Genomic DNA, 22,790 nt, shown 5'->3' on the forward strand with positions numbered 1-22,790 from the left:
CGCCCTAAGTGGAGGAGTTCAACTATCTTGGGGTCTTATTCATGACCGAGAGAATAATGGAAAGGAAGATCAACATGAAGATCGTTGCAGTGTCTGCCTGCAGTGATGAAGACTTAAAATCGATCTGCTGTGGTGAAGGAGCAACTGCATTGGAAAATGTTTGTTTTATATGAACCAAATATTACTTCTATTAGTTTTATTCAACTTTCACAGCCTTTATTGTGTTGCTGTGACTTCTAGCTCTTTCCTCTGTCATATTGTGTGTAACTTGCTAGTTATGTTTAACAACCTTCACATGCTTGATCATTATTTTATAAGACTACTCACTCTGTGTTATACTTGGTGCAACTGTACAGTTTTTTCTTTCCCTGTTTCTCACTTTGATTTAACGAATGCCCCCCTCCCCCCCCGGGCTTCAGTAAGGGGTGAGAAATCTTAAGACTTGTACCTTTTCTTCTCTTTGGAAAAACTTTCCAGATTTTTTAAGATAAAAACCCAAAATGATAAGATTGATTCCTTACTTATTCTCTCGGAAAGGGGAAAAAACAACAACAAAACAGTTGGTGTCATAAGTGGGACCCTAGCATTGATCACTGATCCAGAGAACACTGGGAGTGATTGATCATCCAGGACCAATGCACGAGTCCTGCCTCCACACAAAGAATTAAGGGTGGTGGTGAGGGGTGCTCTATTGTCTCGGGATCCAAACAGACCTGTTGTCCTCAAAGCAAAGAATTACAGTAAAGAACATTTTATTTCTTTGAAAAGCCAAAGCATTTCACATCATGAACTGTATTAGAAACATCCTTGCCTTTGTATTAAGTGATATTGGTAATTGTTCTACGCACATTCCTTTGGTAAAGTTCGAGGCCTTATACCTCATGCTACAAAGCAGGGCGGGATAATAGGCAGGTGGCTGTTGTAAACAAACCGGCGGGTGTATGATGGGCCATGTATCCCATGGGGAAAAATAACAGGAGAACAGATGATTTAATGTTTCTTGGACCGAATCATTTGCATTCATTGCCAATGCGGATGGATTGTCTGAATGTTTGCTTTATAGAGAGAAAGTGTCAAATGACAAAAAGAGTAATGCGGAAAGACATTTCCAATGAAGGCATGCTACATTTGCAGCCGAGTACCCAGTTGGGAAAGAGGAAAAGTGCGATTGCATTACATCCGAAGAAATTAGAGGAGCGCAAAAATAAATTGAAGAAGTGCATTGCATCTCCAAACTCCACGACTGCTGCAAGTTTTGTTGCAACCCGGGAGATAATAAAGCATAGAAAACCGTTCACAGATGGAAGTAGCTGACCAGTGATGTCCGAAAACAGAAGTTGCATTATGGGTAAGAACACAATTGTGTCATAGGCACATATTCAGTAACAAAGTAGCTGTTTTCAAAAGGCTGCTGTTTTATTTTTTATAAACACAGGTTGCCTTTTATTGCACTCTGTTTAGTGCCCAGATAAGGGCATGTTAAGCACATTCCTTTTTGTTGTTTTTTCAAATCCTCAAAATAAAAATGACATCAAAAATCCGATTTCTTCATTGCATTTCATTAATTTCATCAAAGCAATGAAACATAATTCAATAATATTGTAATGAGGTTAAACTTGACGCGGCATCATGCAACATAGCAGTCACGTGGTGCATCGTTCTCTACAGAATTCACTGAAGGAAAAATAAACATTTAATCATGAATGCTCATTATGTATTTGTAGCCAACTTAGTCATTTTGATAGTCGGTTAATATAGCTAATATAGATACATACAGCATGCACCCCAATGGGGGCACAAGCAAGTGCAATCTGTAGGCCCATCCCAAGCCCAGATAAATGCAGAGGGTTGCGTCAGGCAGGGCATCATGCATAAAACTGTGCCTAACAAATATGAGTGTTCATTGAAAGAATCCCATACCGGATTGGTCGTGGCCTGGGTTAACAACACCTGCCCCCGGCACTGCTAACCTGCAGGGCGTCAGTGCAAATTCAGCTACTGTGGGTCGAAGACAAAGAAGGAGGAACCCGGGTTCGTTGGCAGAAGAAGAACAGGAATTCACAGAGCCTAACTCTGAGTGTAGATACTTTGAATGTTGGGACTATGACAGGAAAAGCTCAGGAGTTGGTTGACGTGATGATTAGGAGAAAGGTTGATATATTGTGCATCCAAGAGAGCAGGTGGAACGGTAGTAAGGCGAGAAGTTTAGGAGCAGGGTTTAAATCATTTTACCATGGATTAAATGGGAAGATAAATGGAGTCGGGGTTATTTTAAAGCAGGGGTGCCCAGACTTTTTGACCCCAAGATCTACATCTCAAGCATCCAGCCTCTCGTGATCGACATGGGTGACTTATTTTTATTTTTAGAATGACCAATGATGAAATAGAATGACCAGCATCCAGATACAAAGATCTACCCACTCACTGCAAAACATTTATTTTAAAGTATATTGAGGATTCTTTATGTGTAAATGTATGTTTGTGTGCCTTGCATAACTGCATGAGCCAATATTACACAACATAATTAACTTTAAACATTTTTTGTTACTGAGCTCACGTTGATGAACACCATACGAATGAAAATGCACACCTGGGCTGTGACTTACGTCAGTGGATTCGTCCGACTGTATTGAGAAACACTCACAAGCTCTGATGTCCTTCCACACATCAGCCATGGCTTCACAGCGCCGTGTAACTGTATTACTTAACAGCTGCAGAGATTTTATTGAAGATAATATTCCCGCCTTATTTCTAAAAGATTGGAACAAGGAGTCAGCTATGCCTCTTTTATGTGTGATGTGACGGACCCAGAAACGATGCTTCGGTGGTGGCTTTTGGTGTTGAACTACTGTATATTGTGTGAAAAGTGACTGCTGTGCGGCCAATCGGGATTTTAATACGTTCACTTTTGTCATTCTCAGCTTGCTTTTTGGCGGAATGTCGGTGTCGTATTTTTCATAAACAATTCGAAAATGCCGTGCCACGATTCACTACACTGGCAGATGAGGCAAACACACTTCGAAAATGACATCGTGGGAAACAAAAGTATGCCTCACATTCTGTATGAAAGTGGTACATTTTTGTGTTCTTTACTCTAGCATCCAGACTCATGTTTGTTAAGATTTAACTCACTGACAGCATGTTTTCCTGTACTGTCGTTGTTTGTGCATGCGTGGTGAGCTAAAGTTAAAAAAAAATACGGCTGATGTCTTTTATTTCGATCGACAAAAAAACTGCCACGCGATTGACGCATTGAGCACCCATGTTTTAAAGGAAGAGCTGCCTAAGAATGTCTTGGAGGTTAAAAGAGTATCAGAGTGATGAGGTTGAAATTTGAAATTGAGGGTGTCATGTATAATGTGATAAGCGGCTATGCCCCACAGGTAGGATGTGACCTAGAGATTAAAGAGAAATTCCGGAAGGAACAAGATGAAGTACAGTGCCTTCTAAAAATATTCGGCTCCCTTGAACTTTTCAACATTTCGCCACATTTCAGGCTTCAAACATAAAGATATAAAATCTTGATTTTTTTTTGTCTAGAATCAACAAGTGGGACACAAGCGTGAAGTGGAACGAAATTTATTGAATATTTTATACATTTTAACAAATAAAAAAACTGAAAAGTGGGGCCTGCAATATTATTCGGCCCTTTTATTTTCAGTGCAGCAAACTCACTCCATAAGTTCAGTGAAGATCTCTGAATGATCCAATGTTGACAGATGACGATAAATAGAATCCACCTGTGTGTAATCAAGTCTCCCTATAAATGCACCTGCTCTGTGATAGTCTCAGAAAGAAGATATAATTTTTTTTTGTCACGAATCAACAACAAGTAGGACACAACGGTGAAGTTGAACGAAATTTATTGGATATTTTAAACCTGAAAAGTGGGGCGGGCAATGTTATTTTTGCCTCCTTGCATTAATACTCTTGTGACGCCTTTTGCTGCAATTACAGCTGCAAGTCACTGGGGTTATATTTCTATAAGTTTTGCACATCGAGAGACTGAAATTCTTGCCCATTCTTCTTTGCAAAACAGCTCAAGCTCAGTGAGGTTGGATGCAGAGCGTTTGTGAACAGCAGTCTTCAGCTCTGCCCACAGATTCTCAATTGGATTCAGGTCTGGACTTTGAATTGGCCATTCTAACACTTGGATATGTTTATTTGTGAACCATTCCATTGTCGATTTGGCTTTGTGTTTTGGATCATTGTCCTGTTGGAAGATAAATCTCCGTCCCAATCTCAGGTCTTTTGCAGACTCCAAAAGGTTTTCTTTCCAGAATGGTCCTGTATTTGGCTCCATTGATCTTCCCTTCAATTTTAACCATCTTCCCTGTCCCTGGTGAAGAAAAGCAGGCCCAAACCATGAGGCTGCCCTAGCGACTTGCAGCTGTAATTGCAGCAAAAGGTGTCACAACAGTATTAATGCAAGGGGGCAAAAATAACATTGCCCGCCCCACTTTTCAGGTTTAAAATATCCAATAAATTTCGTTCAACTTCACCGTTGTGTCCTACTTGTTGTTGATTCTTGACAAAAACAAATAATTATATCTTCCTTCTGAGACTATCAGAGAGCAGGTGCATTTATAGGGAGACTTGATTACACACAGGTGGATTCTATTTATCGTCATCTGTCAACATTGGATCATTCAGAGATCTTCACTGAACTTATGGAGTGAGTTTGCTGCACTGAAAATAAAAGGGCCGAATAATATTGCAGGCCCCACTTTTCAGTTTTTTTATTTGTTAAAATGTATAAAATATTCAATAAATTTCGTTCACTTCACGCTTGTGTCCCACTTGTTGATTCTAGACAAAAAAAATCAAGATTTTATATCTTTATGTTTGAAGCCTGAAATGTGGCGAAATGTTGAAAAGTTCAAGGGGGTCGAATACTTTCACAAGGGACTGTATCGTAGGTGCAGTAGAGTCTCAGAAAAACAATAAGAACCAGCATTCATGATATACACACTCTTATTGCTGTGCAATTAGTCAATTTATTTAAAGCAGTGTGTTAAAACAAAAGTCTCCCGTTGACTTTAGAAACTTAAAACTATTTTGTTCAAGATTTTTTGTTTCTAGGATTTACCTATCCTTTGAATAACTAAATGTTTAATTATATAACCACAGTTTTGTTTTTGTTTTTTGTTTTTTTAAGAACTGCTTCACATCTCTGTGGCATGGAGTTCACCAACTCATGGCACCTTTCAGCTGTTATTCCACTTTAAGATTCCTTCATGGCATTCTACAATGCATTTACATTTCTTAGTTTTGCTTCATAAACAGCATTTTTGCTGTCACCCCACAAATTCTTGGGGTACTAAGGTCTAGGGATTGGGCTGGCCATTCTATGACATTACCTTCATCGGATAGGAAACAAGACTGTGTATTTACAAGTGCATCTGGGGTCATTGTCTTGTTGTAACACTGATTTCAAAGGCATGTCTTCTTCAACATAAAGCAACATGACCTCTATAAGTATTTTCACATATGTAAACCAATCAATGATCACTGGTATGCGATATATAGGCCTTACACCGAAGTAGGAGAAACATGCTCAGATCACGATGCTTGCGCCACCATGCATCACTGTCTTCACTGTGTACAGTGGCTTACATTCACAGTGGGGGTGGGGGGGGGGTGTCTCACAAACGCTGTTCGGCCCCTGGACCAAAAAAGAACAAATTTAATCTCATCAGAAAACAAAATAGTCCTCAATTTCTCTTTAGGCCAGTTGATGTGTTTGGCAGCCCTATGGGAGCATATGCAAGTTCAATCTGCAGGTCAGTCCCAGGGACAGGGAAAGGCTCTCGATAGACAGGAGAAGAATGGACTGCGACAGATAAGGTGATCAGAGAGACGGGCAGGAGAGTACCTGGTCCGTCTTCTGGTAGGAAGGGGGAGAAGGAGACTTGGTGGTGGAACCCCAAAATACAGGAAGTCATTCAAGGAAAGAGATTAGCGAAAAAGAAGTGGAACATGGAGAGGACAGAGGAGAGGCGGAAGTAATACATTGAGATGCGACGTAGGGCAAAAGTTGAAGTATTTGAACACCCTGCTATATTGCAAGTTCTCCCACTTAGAAATCATGGAGGGGCCTGAAATTTTCATTGTTTGTGGATGTCCACTGTCAGAAAATGAATCTTAAAAAAAAAATCCAGAAATCAATATGTACGATTTTTTTAAATGATGATTTTTTTGGTGATACAGCTGCAAATATGTATTTCAACAATCAAATGAAAATCAATGTTAATATTTGGCACAGTAGCCTTTGTTTGCAATTACAGAGGTCAAACACTCCACACAATGCAGGAAGGATTTTGGGGGACTCCTTCACACAGATTTTCTCTAGAACAGACAGGTTTCAGGGCTGTCACTGAGAAACATGGAGTTTCAGCTCCCTCCAAAGATTTTCTATTGGGCTTAGGTCTGGAGATTGGCTATGCCACGCCTGAACCATAATATGCTTCTTACGGAGCCACTCCTTGGTTTTCCTGGCTGTGTACTTCGGGTCATTGTCATGTTGAAAGACCGAGCCACGATCCATCTTCAATGCTCTAACTGAGGAAAAGAGGTTGTTCCCCAAAATCTCACAATACATGGCCGCGGTCATCCTCTCCTTAATACAGTGCAGTCGTCCCATCCCACGTGCAAAAAAACACCCCCAAAGCAGGACCATGACTCCTCTGTATCATCCAAATAGTCATTGGCAAACTTAAGACAGGCCTTGACATGTGCTCGTTTAAGTAGGGGAACCTTCCGTGCCATAGGGTTAGCTCTTTTCAGGTCATTGACCAAGTCCTGTCGTGTAGTCCTGGGCTGATTCCTCACCTTTCTAAGGATCATTGAGACCCCACGAAGGGATATCTTGCATGGGGCTCCACTCCGATTGAGATCGACCGTCGTTTAGTTTCTTCCATTTTCTAATGATTGCTCCAACAGTGGACCTTTTTTCACCAAGATGCTTGGCAATTTCTCCATAGCCCTTTCAAGCGCTGTGTGGAGTTGTACAATTTTGTCTCTGGTGTCTTTGGACAGGTATTTGGTTGGCCATGTTACAAGTTTGAGTGTTACTGATTGTACGGGGTGGACAGGTGTCTTTATGCAGCTAACGACCTCACACAGGTGCATCCGATTCCGATAATACATGGAGTGGAGGTGGACTTTTAAAGACGGACAAACAGCTCTTTGAGGGTCAGAATTCTAGCTGATAGACAGGTGTTCTAATGTTTATTTGCAGCTGTATCACACAGCTAGTATGTGGTTTGTGTACCTTATGTGCTGACTGTGTTTATTGTGATTGTTTTCATTTGACCTTAATTTTAACATTGATTAGGTAGTATGTAAAGTGTGTATCTTTTTTGCTCACTTTGTTTATTTGATTGTTTCTTTTTGATTATGTGCAGGTTTGGGCAGCACATTATTGGGCTACCTGTCGGCCGGTCCCAAGCCCGGATAAATGCAGAGAGTCACATGAGGAAGGGCATCCGGCGTAAAACTGTGCCAAAAATATATGTGAGAACGTTCATCATACAAATTCGACAACAGTTAGGTCATGGGCCGGGCTTTCTACACCCGCACCCGGAAATGTTAATCTCCAAGGCGTAGATAGAAATTCAGATAATGTAGGATGAAGACAAAAAAGAGAAGGAAAGCAGTTTAATTAGAAGAAGAGGAATGCACAAACCCTACATCTGTGTGTAGGGACTTTGAATGTTAGGACTATGACAGGAAAAGCCTGGGAGTTAGTTGAAATGAAGATTAGGAGAAAGGTTGATATAATGTGCATCCAAGAGAGCAAGTGGAAAGGGAGTAAGGCTAGACATTTAGGTGCAGGGTTTAAATTATTTCACGATGGAGTAGATGGGAAGAGAAATGGCGTAGGGGTTATTTTAAAAGAAGAGCTGGCTAAGAATGTCTTGGGGGTGAAAAGAGTATCAGATCGAGTGATGAGGCTGAATTTGAAATTGGGTACAATGTGATAAGTGGCTATGCCCCTCAGGTAGGATGTGACCTCGAGTTGAAAGAAAAATTCTGGAAGGATCTAGAAGAAGTAGTCCTTGAGCATTCCAGAGAGAGAGAGAGAGAGAGAGAGAGAGAGCGAGAGCAAGAGAGAGAGAGAGAGAGAGAGAGAGAGAGAGAGAGAGAGAGAGAGAGAGAGAGAGTTGTGATCGGTTGATAAATTGACCTACAAGAGCGGAGGTACAAACACCTAGGTGGATTATATTTTGTGCAGATGGTGTAATCTGAAAGAGGTTACCGACAGTCAGGTTGTGGTGGGGGAGACTGTAGCTCGACAGCATAGGATTGTGGTGAGTAGGATGACTCGGGTAGTGGGTAGGAAGACGAAGAAGACAAAGGTAGAGGAGAGAATCAGGTGGTGGAAGTTGAGAAAGGACGAATGTTGTGTGGCCTTCAGGAAAGAGGTGAGACAGGCTCTAGATCAGTGATTCCCAAACAGTGTGCTGGGGTACATTGGTGTGCCGTGAGCGCTCTTCAGGTGTGCCATAGGAAATTATCCAATTTTATGTAATTGCTAAAAAACAAACAAAAAAACATTTACTCCTAGAAATAATGTATCTTTATTCATCTATTTATGCCAGTGAGGCACAATGACAGACAGAACAAAAAAATATCCTCTTATATGAGATGGCAGGAAGTACATACAGTAATTAATCGATCCACTTTTGTTGGTGTGGCGTGTGATTTTTCAATTGAAAAAGATGTGCCTTGGCTCTATAAAGGTTGGAAATCACTGCACAAGATGGACAGGAAGAGGACCCAGAAGACTGGAATACTACTGCCAAAGTATTCAGAGAGGCAGGCAGGAGAGTACTTGGGGTGTCTTCTGGTAGGAAAGGGGAGAAGGAGACATGGTGGTGGAGCCCCAAAATACAAGAAGTCATCCAAGGTAAGAGATTCGCAAAGAAGAAGTAGGACACGGAGAGGACTGAGGAGAGGTGTAAGGAATACATTGAGATGCGTCGTAGGGCGAAGGTCGAGGTGGCAAAGGCTTAACAAGAGGCATATGACGACATGTACTCCAGGTTGTATATGAAAGAAGGAGAAAAGGAGATCTACAGGTTGGCCAGACAGAGCGATAGAGATGGGAAGGATGTGCAGGAAGTAAAGATGTTTAAGGATAGCAATGGAAATATGTTGACCGGTGCCTGTAGTGTGATAGGTAGATGGAAAGAGTACTTTGAGAAGTTAATAGTACTTTGAGAAGTTGATGAATGAAGAAAATGGGAGAGAAGGTAGAGTAGAAGAGGCAAGCGTGAATGACTGGGAAGTGGCTTTGGATAGTAAGGGAGAAGTCAGAAGACAGAATGAAAAATGGAAAGACAGTTGGTCCCGATGACTTACCAGTGGAGGTATGGAAGCAATTTGGTGAGTTGGCTGTGGAGTTTTTGACCAACTTAATCAATAGAGTACTAGCAGGAGAGAAGATGCCTGAAGAATGGAGGAAAAGTGTGCTCGTCCCCATTTTTAAGAACAAAGGCGATGTTCAGAACTGTGGAAACTACAGAGGAATAAAGATGATGAGCCACACAATTAAGTTATGGGAAAGAATAGTGGAGGCTAGACTCAGGATAGAAGTAGGTATCTGCGAGCAACAGTATTGTTTCATGCCTAGAAAGAGTACCACAGATGCACTATTTGCCTTGAGGATGTTCGTGGAAAAGTATAGAGAAGGTCAGAAGGAGCTACATTGTATCTTTGTAGACCTAGAGAAAGCCTATGACAGAGTACCAAGAGAACAACTGTGGTACTGTATGCGCAAGTCTGGTGTGGAGGAGAAATATGTTAGAATAGTACAGGACATGTATGAGGGCACCAGAAAAGCGGTGAGATGTGCCGTTGGTGTGTCAGAAGAATTTAAGATGGAGGTGGGACTGCATCAGGGTTCCGCGCTGAGCCCCTTCCTCTTTGCGGTAGCAATGGATAGGCTGACAGACGAGGTTAGACTGGATTCCCCTTGGACAATGATGTTCGCAGATGATATTGTGATCTGCAGTGAAAGCGGGGAACAGGCGGAGGAAAAGTTAGAAAGATGGAGGTCCGCACTGGAAAGGAGAGGAAAGAAGATTAGCCAAAGTAAAACAGAATATATGTGCATGAATGAGAGGGGTGGAGGAGGAAGAGTGAAGCTCCAGAGAGAAGAGATAGCGAAGGTGAATGACTTCAAATATTTAGGGTCAACAATACAGAGCAATGGAGAGTGTGGTAAGGAAGTGAAGAAACGGGTCCAAGCGGGGTGGAACAGTTGGCGGAAGGTGTTTGGTGTTCTATGTGACAGAAGAGTCTCTGCTAGGATGAAGGGCAAAGTTTATAAAACAGTGGTGAGGCTGGCTATGATGTATGGATTAGAGACGGTCGCTCCGAAGAAACAAAAGGAAGCAGAACTCGAGGTAGCAGAAATGAAGATGCTGAGGTTCTCGCTTTGTGTGAACAGGTTGGATAGTATTAGAAATGAGCTCATTAGAGGGACAGCCAAAGTTGGATGTTTTAGAGACAAGGTTAGAGAGAGCAGACTTCAATGGTTTGGACATGTTCAGAGGCAAGAGAGTGAGTAGTCGAAGGGTGCTGAGGATAGAACTGCGAGGCCAAAGAGCGAGAGACCAAAGACCAAAGAAAAGGCTGATGGATGTTGTGAGGGAGGACATGGGGACAGTGGGTGTTAGAGAGGACGATACATAAGATAGGCTTAGATGGAAAAAGATGATACGATGTGGCGACCTTTAACGGGCCAAGCCGAAAGAAAAAGAAGAAGCTGTATCACACACATAAATCTTGAAAAAAATCATACATTGTGATTTCTAGATTTTTCCTTTTAGATCATCTCTCTCACAGTGGACATGCACCTACGGTGAAAATTTCAGACCCCTCCATGATTTCTAAGTGGGAGAACTTGCAATATAGTATTCAAATGCTTATTTTCTGAACTGCACTAAAAATCATGCTTTTCATGTCAGTGGGGCTTTCAGGTGGAGGTTCACTTGATTCACACCTGTTTTTCACAAAATTGATGACCTCACTGATTTAATACCACACTGCTATTTTTTGGACACAGCCCTTTTAACAAATTGCACAGGCTTTAAAATGTGTATCCCATGAATGCTGGGTCTTGTTGGTTTTCTGAGAATCTACTGCACGTCATGGTAAACTGCTCGACATGTAGTCATAAAAAATATACTGAAAATGTCACATTAGACTGCTATTATTTTGAACACTTGAGTTCGAGGCTGGAATTAGTTTCCTTCGCAGTGTGTTCAGGCTCTCCCTTAGAGTGAAGGTGAGTTACTCTGTCACTCAAGAGGAGCTCAGAGAAGAGGAAATGCTCCTCCTCATCGAGAGGGGACAGATGAGGTGGCTGGGGGATCTGATTAGGATGGACGTCCCGCTGGTCCAGTGCTCTGGGCACTTCCCACTGGGAGGAGACCCAGGGGATGAGCCAGGATACAGTGGAGAGACTATGTCCCCCAGGTGGCCCCAGGATGCCTGAGAATGAAGTGGCTGTAAGAGGGAAGTCTGGGCATCCCTCCTCAAGTTACTGCCACAGTGACCTGACAATGAATAAGTGAAGGAAAACAGATGCATGGATGGATAGATGAGGCACTCATCATTCTGACAGTCTCATAAAATCTTTAGAATTGATGTTGGTCAATGGGCATCTAAAAAACACAAATGTATTGTTTTTTTTGTAGTACAAGTCAGTATTATGGTTGGGCCAAAATAATTGCTGGTCGGCAATGGCTCACTGAAAGTTCCTAAAATCGTTTGTTTGCAGTGATTGCCTATAATGGGTGTGTATATATTTTTGTCAAGGCCCATTTCATGATTTTGAAGACCATTCTATTGAATCATAATTCAAAAACAGTGCCTTTCATAATTTTTTAAAATTTCTTCATTTAGCCATTTTGAAGTTATTTCTGTAACCAGTGTGGGTTCTTCTTTTATTAACAGAGGGGTACCAACAATTTTGCCCAATAATGTTGGGGAAGTGGTTTGGAATAATTCTTCATCCAACCATTTTCTAAGCCGCTAATCCTCACAAGGGGGCTGGAGTTTATCCCGACTATCTTCGGGCAGGAGGCGGGGTACTTTGAACTGGTTGCAATCAGTTACAATCACACTTAAGTGATTCAGAGTCTCCAATAAATGCATATTTTTGGGAGGGGGGGACCGGAGTGCCCAGAGAAGACCCATGCAGGCACGGGGAGAACATGCGAACTGCATACAGGCGGGGCTGGGATTTGAACCCTGTCCGCAGAACTGTGAGGCAGATGCGCTAACTGGTTGCTTCACCGTGTTGCCGGAATATATTCATCCATTCATCCATCCATCCATCCATCCATCCATCCATCCATCCATTTTCTTAGCCTATCCCAGTCATCAATATAAAATGAAAAAGCTAACCTAGTCCCTGAGAATTCAAAATATTGACCTCAATCAACTTTCGGAAATATGGTTGTACATTATTACCCTAAACTTGAACTTTGGTAAAAGCACTTGTCGCGATACTAATTAAAAAAATTTTGGTTTGAGGATTCGGTATGCTGCCTTTCCTCTTTTCCTTCTTAAGAAAAATGCAAAAAAAAAGGGGGAAATGAAGGATGTTGCAACAAATTGCATTTTTGAACAAACTTGTTTAAATAATAATTAACTAAAAATAATTGCAGATGTGCAACCCAATAGCTGTCATGGTTCACTTACAATAACTTGATGAAGCCAGGTCTTTGACATTATTGACCTCTTAGTTGCTTTGCTTTTTTTATGTGAGTAACCATAATACATGTATGTATCCATAATAAATTTGTTTCATGATCTGATTGTTATGTGCTACCCACTGACCTCTAAATTACTTGCGTCAGAGTTGAACTTTTGCAATAGCTTGCTTGCTTGAAGTGTAGCTTTCTGGATGTTTTTTCTGACAGCTGGTATGTTGTCAAATGCCTCTGTAAGTGAAGAACAAAAAATGAGTGCAGGATATGAGAGGCAAAAAAATAAAATAAACAATGCAGTACAACAAAAAAAAACATTAATGTTTTGGATCAAAACTAACAAGAATGGTGTATCAATGATTCACCAAGCTATTCTGTACACCAAATTATGTTTTGGTTCATGGTGGCCATGATTTTCAACTGATTACGGTAAAATTTTTTCTTGAGTATATCATTTTCTCAAGACTGTTCCGATTTTATAAATGACAATGTGATATATCAGTTTATGCAAATTAGCTCAATTCACCATGGATGGGACTCTGGTGCAAAGAGCCATTTTGTAAAATAAACTACGCTGTAATTGTTTGCAAAAGAATGAAGCCCATAAGATAGTGATTTGAAACCAGTGTGTCATGGCAAATTAGTATGCTTTGAGAGATCATCAGATGTGGCACAAGAAATTATCCAATTTCAATTAATTGGGCCAAAAACTATACTTATCTTATTTAGAACACCCCTCCCTGAGTTGTGACTTCAACATGGTGGAGGGGTTTGTGTATCCCAATGATCCTCGGAGCTAAGTTGGCCTGAGGTTTCATGACTCTACCAAGGACACCCACCAAGTAAAAACATGTTTCAGTTGAATGGCAAGACAAAGCACATCTCATCTATCTCTGATGATGAAAAGAATACATTGACTTCAATTGTCCTCAGCCAATGAAGGTCACAGGACGCCTCTCTGAAGACAGGCCTGAGTGCCTTGTGGCTAGGCCTCCTCACATGGAGCCCAGCCGACCAGAGACTGAAGATGGGTTAACTTTCCATGGGCTCACCACTTGTAGGAGGGGCCAAGGTGGTCAAGTGGAAAGTGTGTTGGCCAAATGTGGGTATTTTTGTACTTGAATCCCCGGCTGGGGCTCATTTGGGAGAGCGAGTCGTCCATTGACCAAATTGTAGCTAGTTCGAATCCCGGCTCTGACTCTTCGCATGTTGAAATTTCTCTCAGGCAAGACACTGAATGATAATTTTCTCCCAGTGGGCCTGGCATCTCCTTGCATGGTAGCAGTCACCAATTGGGGTATGTATAATGTATGAGCAAATGTGAGGCTTTGCAAAGGGATTTGGGCATTGTAATAGTGTAGATAAAGCGTAGTCTACAGTGGGTATGGAAAGTATTAAGATTCTTTAAAATTTTTCACTCTGTTATATTGCAGCCATTTGCAAAAATATTCAAGTTAATTTTTTCCTTGTTAATGTACACATAGTACCCCATCTTGACAGATTTTTTTTTTTTTTTTTTGCTGATTTATTCAAAAAGCAATATACCCAAAATACCCATAAATATTCAGACCCTTTTTCAGTATTCTGAAGAAGCACTCTTTTGAGCCAAAACAGCCATGAGACTTTTTTGGAATAGTGCAACAAGATTTTCATACCTGGATCTAGGGGTCGTCTGCAATTCCTCCTTGCAAATAATCTCCAACTCTGTCATGATAAATAGTGAATGTCTCCAGAGATGCTTAACTGAGTTTAAAACAAGGCTCTGGCCTGGACATTCAAGAAGAAGGTTGTTTTGAAGTCCCTCTGTTATTTTAGCGGTGTCCTTATAGAGTCATTGTCATGGTGGAAAGTGAACCTTTGGCCCCAGGCTGATGTCCTCAACAGTCTGGAGAATGTTTTTGTACAGGATGTCCCTGTACTTGGCCGCATTAACGTTTTCTTGAATTGTAGGCTGTCGTTCTGTCCCTGAAGCTGAAAAACACCCCCACAGCAGGATGCTGTCACCACCATACTTTACTGTTGAGACTGTATTGGACAGGTGATGAGCAGTTCCTGATTTTCTCCACATATACCACTTAGAATTAAGGCCAAAAAGTTATTTGTTCATCACACAAGAGAATCTTATTTCTCATGATCTTGAGTCCTTCCGGTGTCTTCCCCCCCAAGCAAACTCCATGCAAGTTTTGATGTGTCTTGGACTGATGAGAGGCTTCCGTCGGCCACTCTGCAATGAAGCCCTTTCTGGTGGTGGGCTGCATTAATGGTTGACCTGCAACAACTTTCTACCATCTTCTGAATGCATCTTTGGAGCTTGGCCACAGTGATCCTTGGGTCCTTCTTTACCTCTCTCACCGAGGCCATTCTTCCCTGATTGCTCAATTTGGCCAGACAGCCAGCTCAAGGAAGGGATATGGTCGTCACAAACGTCATGGAGGGCACTGTGCTCTTTCGAACTTTCAGTACAGCAGATATTTTTTGTAATCTTGGCCAGATCTGTGCCATGCAACATTTCTCCTTTGAGGTCTTCAGGCTGTTACTTTGACCTCATACATCTCATTTGCTCTGACACGCACTGTTAGCTGTAATGTCTGATGGCTTTCTTAATCAAGTCCAATCAATATAATCAAACACAGGTGGATTCCAATAAAGCTGTAGAACCATGAACCATCATAAAGCACAGGTGTCAAACTCAAGGCTTGGGGGCAAGATCCAGCCTGCCACATCATTTTTAGGTGGCCTGGAAAGGCAAACCATGTGTGCCAAATACCATGATTGTTGTTCAAATTTACCAAAATCTGAAATTTTGACAACATAAACGATAACCTTGAGATATGTGTTATCAAACGAACAATAGCTGAAAATCCCTTGATTTCTGATTTCAAAAGCAGTTCATAAATGTCATGTGTAAATATGATGAGGGGATTAAAGATTTTTACGTTTTCATATTCTTAACAGCTCTCTAGGGTTACGTGTCACTACAATGTGGCCGGTGATAAAAACACCACTTATCTAAAGATGAATAGAAGAAATGCCCGGCACCCGAGGTAAACATATGAGTGTCACAGAAATGGGCTTATGGCTCTGTGATATTTCAGTTTTTCTTCTTTGATAAACATAAAAAAAATTCAACAGTTCAATTTTTATGTCAATATGGGGTGCTCTGTGTACATTATTGAGGAACTAATGAAAAATTATTTAAACAAATGGCTGCAATATGGGACGGTTTCAAAGAAGTTCTGGTCATAGTCCTGCGATGTCCATTCAGCGTCTTGGGAGGGGAAGCTGTGCACTGTTAACAGTGTATAGTGAGGATGGGTCACTGCTGACCTCAATTTGGGACGCTTCGGAGACCTCTACAATTACACCGACACGCCTTCCCCTGAGGGAACAGAGTCCAGGGTCTCTAAGGCGGGCTCTTGTATCTCTGGGGTTGCGGTCACTGAGTTTGCTAATAAGCCCTCGTCGTAGATGAGATTTGCCTGGAGTTCCTAAAGACTCTGGATGTTGTGGGGCTGTTCTGATTGACATTCCTCTGAAAAATTGCGTGGACATTAGGAACAGTGCCTCTAGAATGGGATGGTGCTCCCCCTTTTTAAGAATGGGGACCAGAGTGTGTGCTCCACCTAAAGGGGGGGGAGGGGTGTCACACTCCTCAGAATCCCTGGTAAGGGCTCTTCATGGGTGCTGGAGATGAAGGTGTGTTGGGAAGTCGAATCTCAGATACAAGAGGAGCAATGTGGTTTTCGTCTTGGCCGTGTCTGGCCAAGTCTACACCCTCAGCAGGGGCCTTGAGGGTGCATGTGAGTTTGCCTAGCCAGTCTATGTGTTTGGTGGACTTGGAGAAGGCATTTGGCCATGTCCTTTGCAGAGTGCTGTGGGGGATTCCTTTGGGAGTAATGGGTAACGAACCCTGATATGGGCTGTTTGATCCCTGTAGGACCAGTGTCAGAGTTTGGTCCACATTGTCAACAATAAGTTAGACTTGTTTCCAGTGAGAGTTAGACTCCGTCAAAGCTGCCCTTTTTCACCTATTCATAACTTTTATGGAAAGCCAAGGCATAGAGGGGGTCCAGATTGCTGGCCTCAGTATTGCATCTCTGCTTTCTGCAGATGATGTAGTTCTGTTGAATTCCTCAAGCTGTGGTCTCCAAATCTCACTGGAGAAGTTGGCAGCCAAGTGTGTAGCGGCTAGAATGAAAATCAGTACCTCCAAATCTGAGACCATGGTCCTCAGTCGGAAAAGGGTGGCTTGCCCGCTTCAGGTCAGGGATGAGGTCTAACCCCAAGTGGAGGAGTGCAAGTATTTTGGGGTCTTGTTCACAAGTGATTGAACAATGGAAAATGAGATGGACAGGTGGATTGGTGCAGCGTCTGCAGTGATGCAGACTTTGTATCGGTCCGTTGTGGGCGAACCTCTCAATTTATCAGTCGTTACCAGACCAGAAGTTCAAATCCAAAAGGCGAAGTTCTCAGTTTACCGATCAATCTATTTTTCAACCTTCATCTATGGTCACAAGCTGTAGGTCATGACTCCCCCCCCCAAAAAAAAACATGATCCTGGGTACAATCGGGCAAAATGAGTTTCCTCTATAGGGTGTCTTGGCTCTTCCTTAGACATAGGGTGCGAAGCTCAGTCATCAGGGAGGGGCTCAGAATAGAGCCACTGCTCCTACCTCCTTGAGAGGAGCCAGACGAGGTGGCTGCGGCATCTGATTTGTACGCCTCCTGTACACCTCCCTGGTGAGGTGTTCTGGAAATGTCCCACTGGAAAGAGACCCCCAGGATGACCCAGGACACACTGGAAAGACTATGTTCCTTGGCTGCTTTGGTAAAACCTCAGAATCCCAAGAGTGGCTGGGAAAAGGGAAGTCTGGGCCTCCCTGCTAAAGCTACTACCCCCATTACTCGACCTTGGACAAGTGGTAGAAGATGGATGGATGGCTGCAATATAAAATGTAAGAGTCCGAATACATTCAGTTCCCACTGCAGTGCAGTCCATTTACCATTTAGAGAGGCGGATTATCACCGCTATCGCATAAAAGGAGCCCAAGCTGGTATATGAGTTTGAGAAGTGCCCACTAGATAATGATTAGACTAGCCTCAACACGGGGATTGGACCCAGCTACAAGTCTTCTTGAGAGGGGTTGGACGCTCGCACTCTGGAGTTGCATCCACTGAATAGTGCTGCGTAGGTGTGGGTATACAACTTCCCTAGCTTGGTGCCTGCATGCTGGGGTTCACTCCAGTGGACAAGAGCTAGCCTCCTTTTGCCTATGTGTGGGGAACAAGTCCTGACCGTTTCTGCCTGTGTACCAAACAGCAGCTCAAAGTATGGACCCATTTCGGAGACCCTGGAGGGGTCCTATGTAACACTCCATCTGGGGACTCCCTTCTAGCATATTTCAATGATCATTGGCAAAGACAGCGAATGGTCAATGAGAGCGAGACCTGGAAGGGTGTGTTTGGAAGGATTTCTCAACTCCAAACTCTGGTAGAGGTCCCACGGAAGGCAGGGAGAATTGAGTCCGAGTGTGCCATGTTGGGAGCAGCATTGTTAAAGTGGCTAATGCTAACCAAACTTGTGGTCAAAAGATGGTCCGTGTTTGTTGTGGTGCCTGTCCCCGAGAGGGAAACAATGTAATCAAAAGTGCATAGTGAGAGTAGAGAGCTGCTGATCTCAAATCGCGACACAGTGAGTTGGGGAGAATACTTCTCAGACCTAAACTTCAGTGAAACGACGAGGAAGCAGTCTTTGGGAATCTGAACCAAAATCTTCCGATGGATTGAATTTGATGAGGTGGCTATAAAGTTGCAAAAGCCTTTAAAAACATTAAGCAGAAATCGGGGACAGTGCCCAGTGACTGGTACGCTGGGGTGACGGTATTCCATCAGAGAGTGTGATAAAACTACAGGGGGATCCCACTGTCAGGCTCCCTTCTAAAGTCTATTCAAGAGAGCTGGAGAGGAGGGTCACCCAGGAAGTTGGATCTCAGATTCAGGAGGAATAGTCTGGTTTTCATAATGGCCGTGAAATGAGACAAGCTCGACACCTTCAGCGGGGTTCTGGACGATCAATGAGAGATTGCCTCACCAGTATACATGTGCTTTGTGGCTTTGGACAAGCCATTCAACGGTTTCCCTTGGAGAGTCCGATGGCATCAGAGTTTGGTCACCATTGCCGGCAGTCAATCAGATTCCTTTAAAGTGAAGTTTGAAATGCACCAAAGCTGCCCTTGAGTTTCTAACTTCTATCGACGGAATTTAATGTGCAGCTGAGCCATTTTGGCCATTTTTCTACCGCTTCTCCGGGTCAAGTCGCGGGGGAAATAGCTTCAGAGGGATACCCAGACTTCCCTTTCCCAGCTACTCCTTCCACCTCTTCCAGAGGTATCGGGAGGTGTTCCCAGGCCAGCCACGAGAGAGTCTCTCCAGGGTGTCCTGGGTTGTCCGAGGGGTCTCTTTCCAGTGGGACATGCCCGGAACACCTCACCAGGGAGGCATCCGGATCAGATGCCTCAGCCAACTCATCTTGCTCCTCTCTCGACCACTGACCGCCTCCCGGATGACCGAACTTCTCACATTCTCTCTTAGGGAGAGCCCGGACACCCTGCGGAAGAAACTCATTTCGGCTGCTTGTATCCGTGATCTGGTTCTTTTGGTCACAACCCACAGCTTGTGGCCATAGGTGACGGTAGGAACGTAGATCGACTGGTAAAGTGAGGTTCACCTTTACCACAACGGACCAATACAAAGTCCCCATCAATGCAGATGCTTCACCGAATCATCTGTCGATCTCCCGCTCCATTCTTCCTTCACTCGTGAACAAGACCCCAAGATACTTGAACTCCTCCACTTGGGGCAGGATCTCATCCCGTCCGGAGAGGGCATGCCACCCTTTTCCGACTGAGAACCATGGTCTCAGATTTGGAGGTGCTGATTCTCATCCCAGCCGCTTCACACTCGGCTGCGAACCGCTCCAGTGAGAGTTGGCGATCACGCCTTGATAAAGCCAACAGAACCACATCTTCTGCAAACAGCAGAGATGCTGAGGCCACCAAACCGGAAACACTCTACACCTCGGCTCCGCCGAGAAATTCTGTCCATGAAAGTTATGAACAAAATCGGTGACATAGGGCAGCCTTGGTGGAGTCCAACTCTTCCTGGAAACGAGTCCGACTTATTGCCGGCAATGCAGACCAAACTCTGACACAGGTTGCACAGGGACCAAACAGACCGTATCAGGGGGTTCGGTACCCCATACTCCCGAAGACCTTCTCCAAGTCCACAAAACACATGGTTGGGCGAACTCCCATGCACCCTCGAGGAGCCTGCCAAGGGTGTAGACCTGGTCCACTGTTCCAGAGACAGGACGAAAACCACATTGCTCCTCCTGAATCCGAGATTTGATTTCCCACTTTCCACCACTCCCTCTAATGACTCCAAAAAGGGTGGGAGGAAGGCTACCCTCTCATCCACTGGGGTAAAATCCAACGTACAGGCACCGAACCATGAGGCAATAAGTATACCCACACCTGCTCGGCCTCTCTTTCCGTGGGCAACTCCAGAGTGGAACAGAGTCCAACCCCTCTCAAAAAGAGTGGTAACAGAGCCCAAGCGGTGCGTAGAGGCGAGTCCGACTATATCTCGTCTGAACTTCTCAACTCTACGCACCGGCTCGGGGTCCTTCCCTGGCAAAGAGGTAACATTCCATGTCCCTGGGGCTAGTTTCTTTAGCCGGGGATCAGATCAACAAGGCCCCCGCCTTTGGCCACTGCCCAGTTCATATTGCACCCGACCCCTATGGCCCCTCTCACAAGTGGTGAGCCCATGGGTGCAGACCAAGCCACCTGGCGCTTGGCTTCAAGCCCCACCTCCAGGCCTGTCTCCAGAGGGGGGCCCCGGTGACCCACGTCCAGGGAAGGGAAACTGAATCAATTTTTTGCGCTCGTCATAGGGGTTTTGGAATTGTACTTTGTCTGCCTCACCTTTTTGCCATGGGTGACTCTACCAGGGGCGTGAAAACCCAGACAACATAGCCCCCATGACCATCGGGACACACACCACGATAAGCTGATGGCTCAAGGAGGGTGGTCTCAGTATCGTGTTTCTGCTTTTTGCAGATGATGCAGTTCTGTTGACTTCATGAAATTGAAATCTCGCTGGAGCAGTTAGACTCATTGTGTCGGGAGGTTAGGATGAGAGCCAGTGTCTCCAAATCTGAAGTTATAGTCCTCACTGAAAACAGGATGGAGTACCTTGTGCACGTCGGGAATGAGTTACTGCTCAAGTGGAGGAGGTCAAGTATCTTGAGATCTTGTTCATGACAGAGAAGATTGGAGGGTAAGATTGATTTGCTGATTGAAGCAGCAATGTGACTGCATTGGTCTGTCATTGTGAAGAAGGTGATGAGTCTGAAGGCAAACATTTTGATTTACCCATCACACGATCTATGGTCACAAGCTGTGGGGTCAACACCAAAACAAGACAACTGGCCAAAATGTGTTTCCTCCGGAGAGTGTTCAGGCTCTGAAAGACAGGATTAGAAGCTCAGTCATCCGAGAGGGGCTCAGTGTAGAGAAGCGCCAAATTAGGTGGCCCATGTTAGGATGCATCCTGGAGACCAACCTGGTGAGGTGTTCTTGCCACCTCCCACCAGGAGGAGGCACTGGTGACCAACCAGGACACGCTAGAGGGACTATGTCTCCTGGCTAGCCTTGAAATACATCAGAGTGCCCCTGAAAGAGTTGAACAAAGTGGCTCGGGAAATGGATGTCTAGGCTTCCCTGCTTCAGCTGCTGCCCTGCGACCCAACTTCAGACCACCAGAACAAAATGGATGGGAAAATTATAACAGATGTTCCACTTTTTGTGACATTTGTGTTTGGTGGTGTGCCTTGAGATTTTTACTTATATAAGATATGTCTTAGCTCATAACAGGGTGGGAAACACTGACAAGCTAATCATACTCATGTGCTGACTGTGTGGCCCCTTTCAAAGTTTTTGAGAGAAATACTTTTGGCATTTGTGTGTGATGAAGATATTTGTGAATCTTTAAGGTGGTGAAATGAATGGTTGATGAGTTATGGCTAACTTGCTGTCGGGCCCACCCTCGCAAAATAGGTTTTGATCATTTGGCAGTTGTTTATTTACATATAGATTGGATACACAACTTAGAAGATAATTGTCAGTACTCCTGGACGGTAATGTACCTGTAAAAGTTTACATGTATAAATCCAAACTATTTTCCACGAGCATTTTTATGATTCAGATGTACTGACCTTCCTCTTTCAACTTCAAAATTGCAGCATGTATTATGCATGGCAAGAGATGACAAATCAAGTCTGCAGGTTTCTGCACTTCCAAATAATGCAAGACCTGTAAGATGAGACAAATTCCAAATTAGAAAGCTTAATGCTGAGGTACTGGTTTGGAAATCAACCATTGTCAGCCTTTCTTTTTGCATGGAGGAGGAGAGGAGGTGACATTGCACGAGATAGGCTTAGATGGAAAAAGATGACACGCTGTGGCGACCCCTAACGGGACAAGCCGAAAGAAAAAGAAGAACTCTGCCGTCACCTTATTGTGGTGGTGGAGTTTGTGTGTCCCAGTGATCCTAGGAGATAAGTTGTCTGGGGCTTTAACCCCCTGCTATGGTTGCGGCAAACAGATCTTATGGTGAGTCCCTCGGTCGTGCGGTCGACAACACCTGCATTGCAGCATGTGACCTACGCATTACCCTGTGCAGCAACTCTGTGTAGCTTGTGCGACGCCTGCTACGGACACGTAAAAAAAAGTTTTAAAAAAGCCACGGAGCTCATCTCTCTTGATTGGCCTGTTTCAGTTACATGCTGTGATGAGATACTTATTGCTCCTCTCGGCTCCACATACCACCTAAGCCGCAAAATTGCGTGCATGCTTTGCACTGGAGTAAAAACGTAAATTACGCGGAGGACAGCCGCAGTGATGTCAGTATGGTCGCCACGTGTGAGTATAACAAGGCCTTTATTTGAAGGACCAGACAAAGTATGCCTCCAAAAACCCCATGATGAATAACGCAAATAGAGAT

General features: G+C 43.7%; 1 protein-coding gene across 8 annotated transcripts in view; it reads right to left on the reverse strand.

Annotated features, from left to right (window-relative positions):
* The window catches only part of rab3gap1 (RAB3 GTPase activating protein subunit 1), a 230,181-nt gene that overhangs the window by 33,391 nt on the left and 174,000 nt on the right, over nucleotides 1–22,790 (reverse strand). For all 8 annotated transcript variants that reach the window (XR_009798163.1, XM_061841834.1, XM_061841830.1 and 5 more), the window contains 2 exons: nucleotides 22,003–22,099; nucleotides 12,856–12,959 (listed from right to left, as the gene is read on the reverse strand). Coding sequence is in view for 7 of the 8 variants with exons in the window: in XM_061841834.1 (XP_061697818.1) it covers nucleotides 12,856–12,959; nucleotides 22,003–22,099 (201 nt within the window). In the remaining variant the exon portion in view is untranslated. The remainder of the gene's footprint in view (nucleotides 1–12,855; nucleotides 12,960–22,002; nucleotides 22,100–22,790) is intronic.

The sequence above is a fragment of the Syngnathoides biaculeatus genome, chromosome 14 (assembly GCF_019802595.1).
Source record: "Syngnathoides biaculeatus isolate LvHL_M chromosome 14, ASM1980259v1, whole genome shotgun sequence".
Classification (NCBI taxonomy): domain Eukaryota; kingdom Metazoa; phylum Chordata; class Actinopteri; order Syngnathiformes; family Syngnathidae; genus Syngnathoides; species Syngnathoides biaculeatus.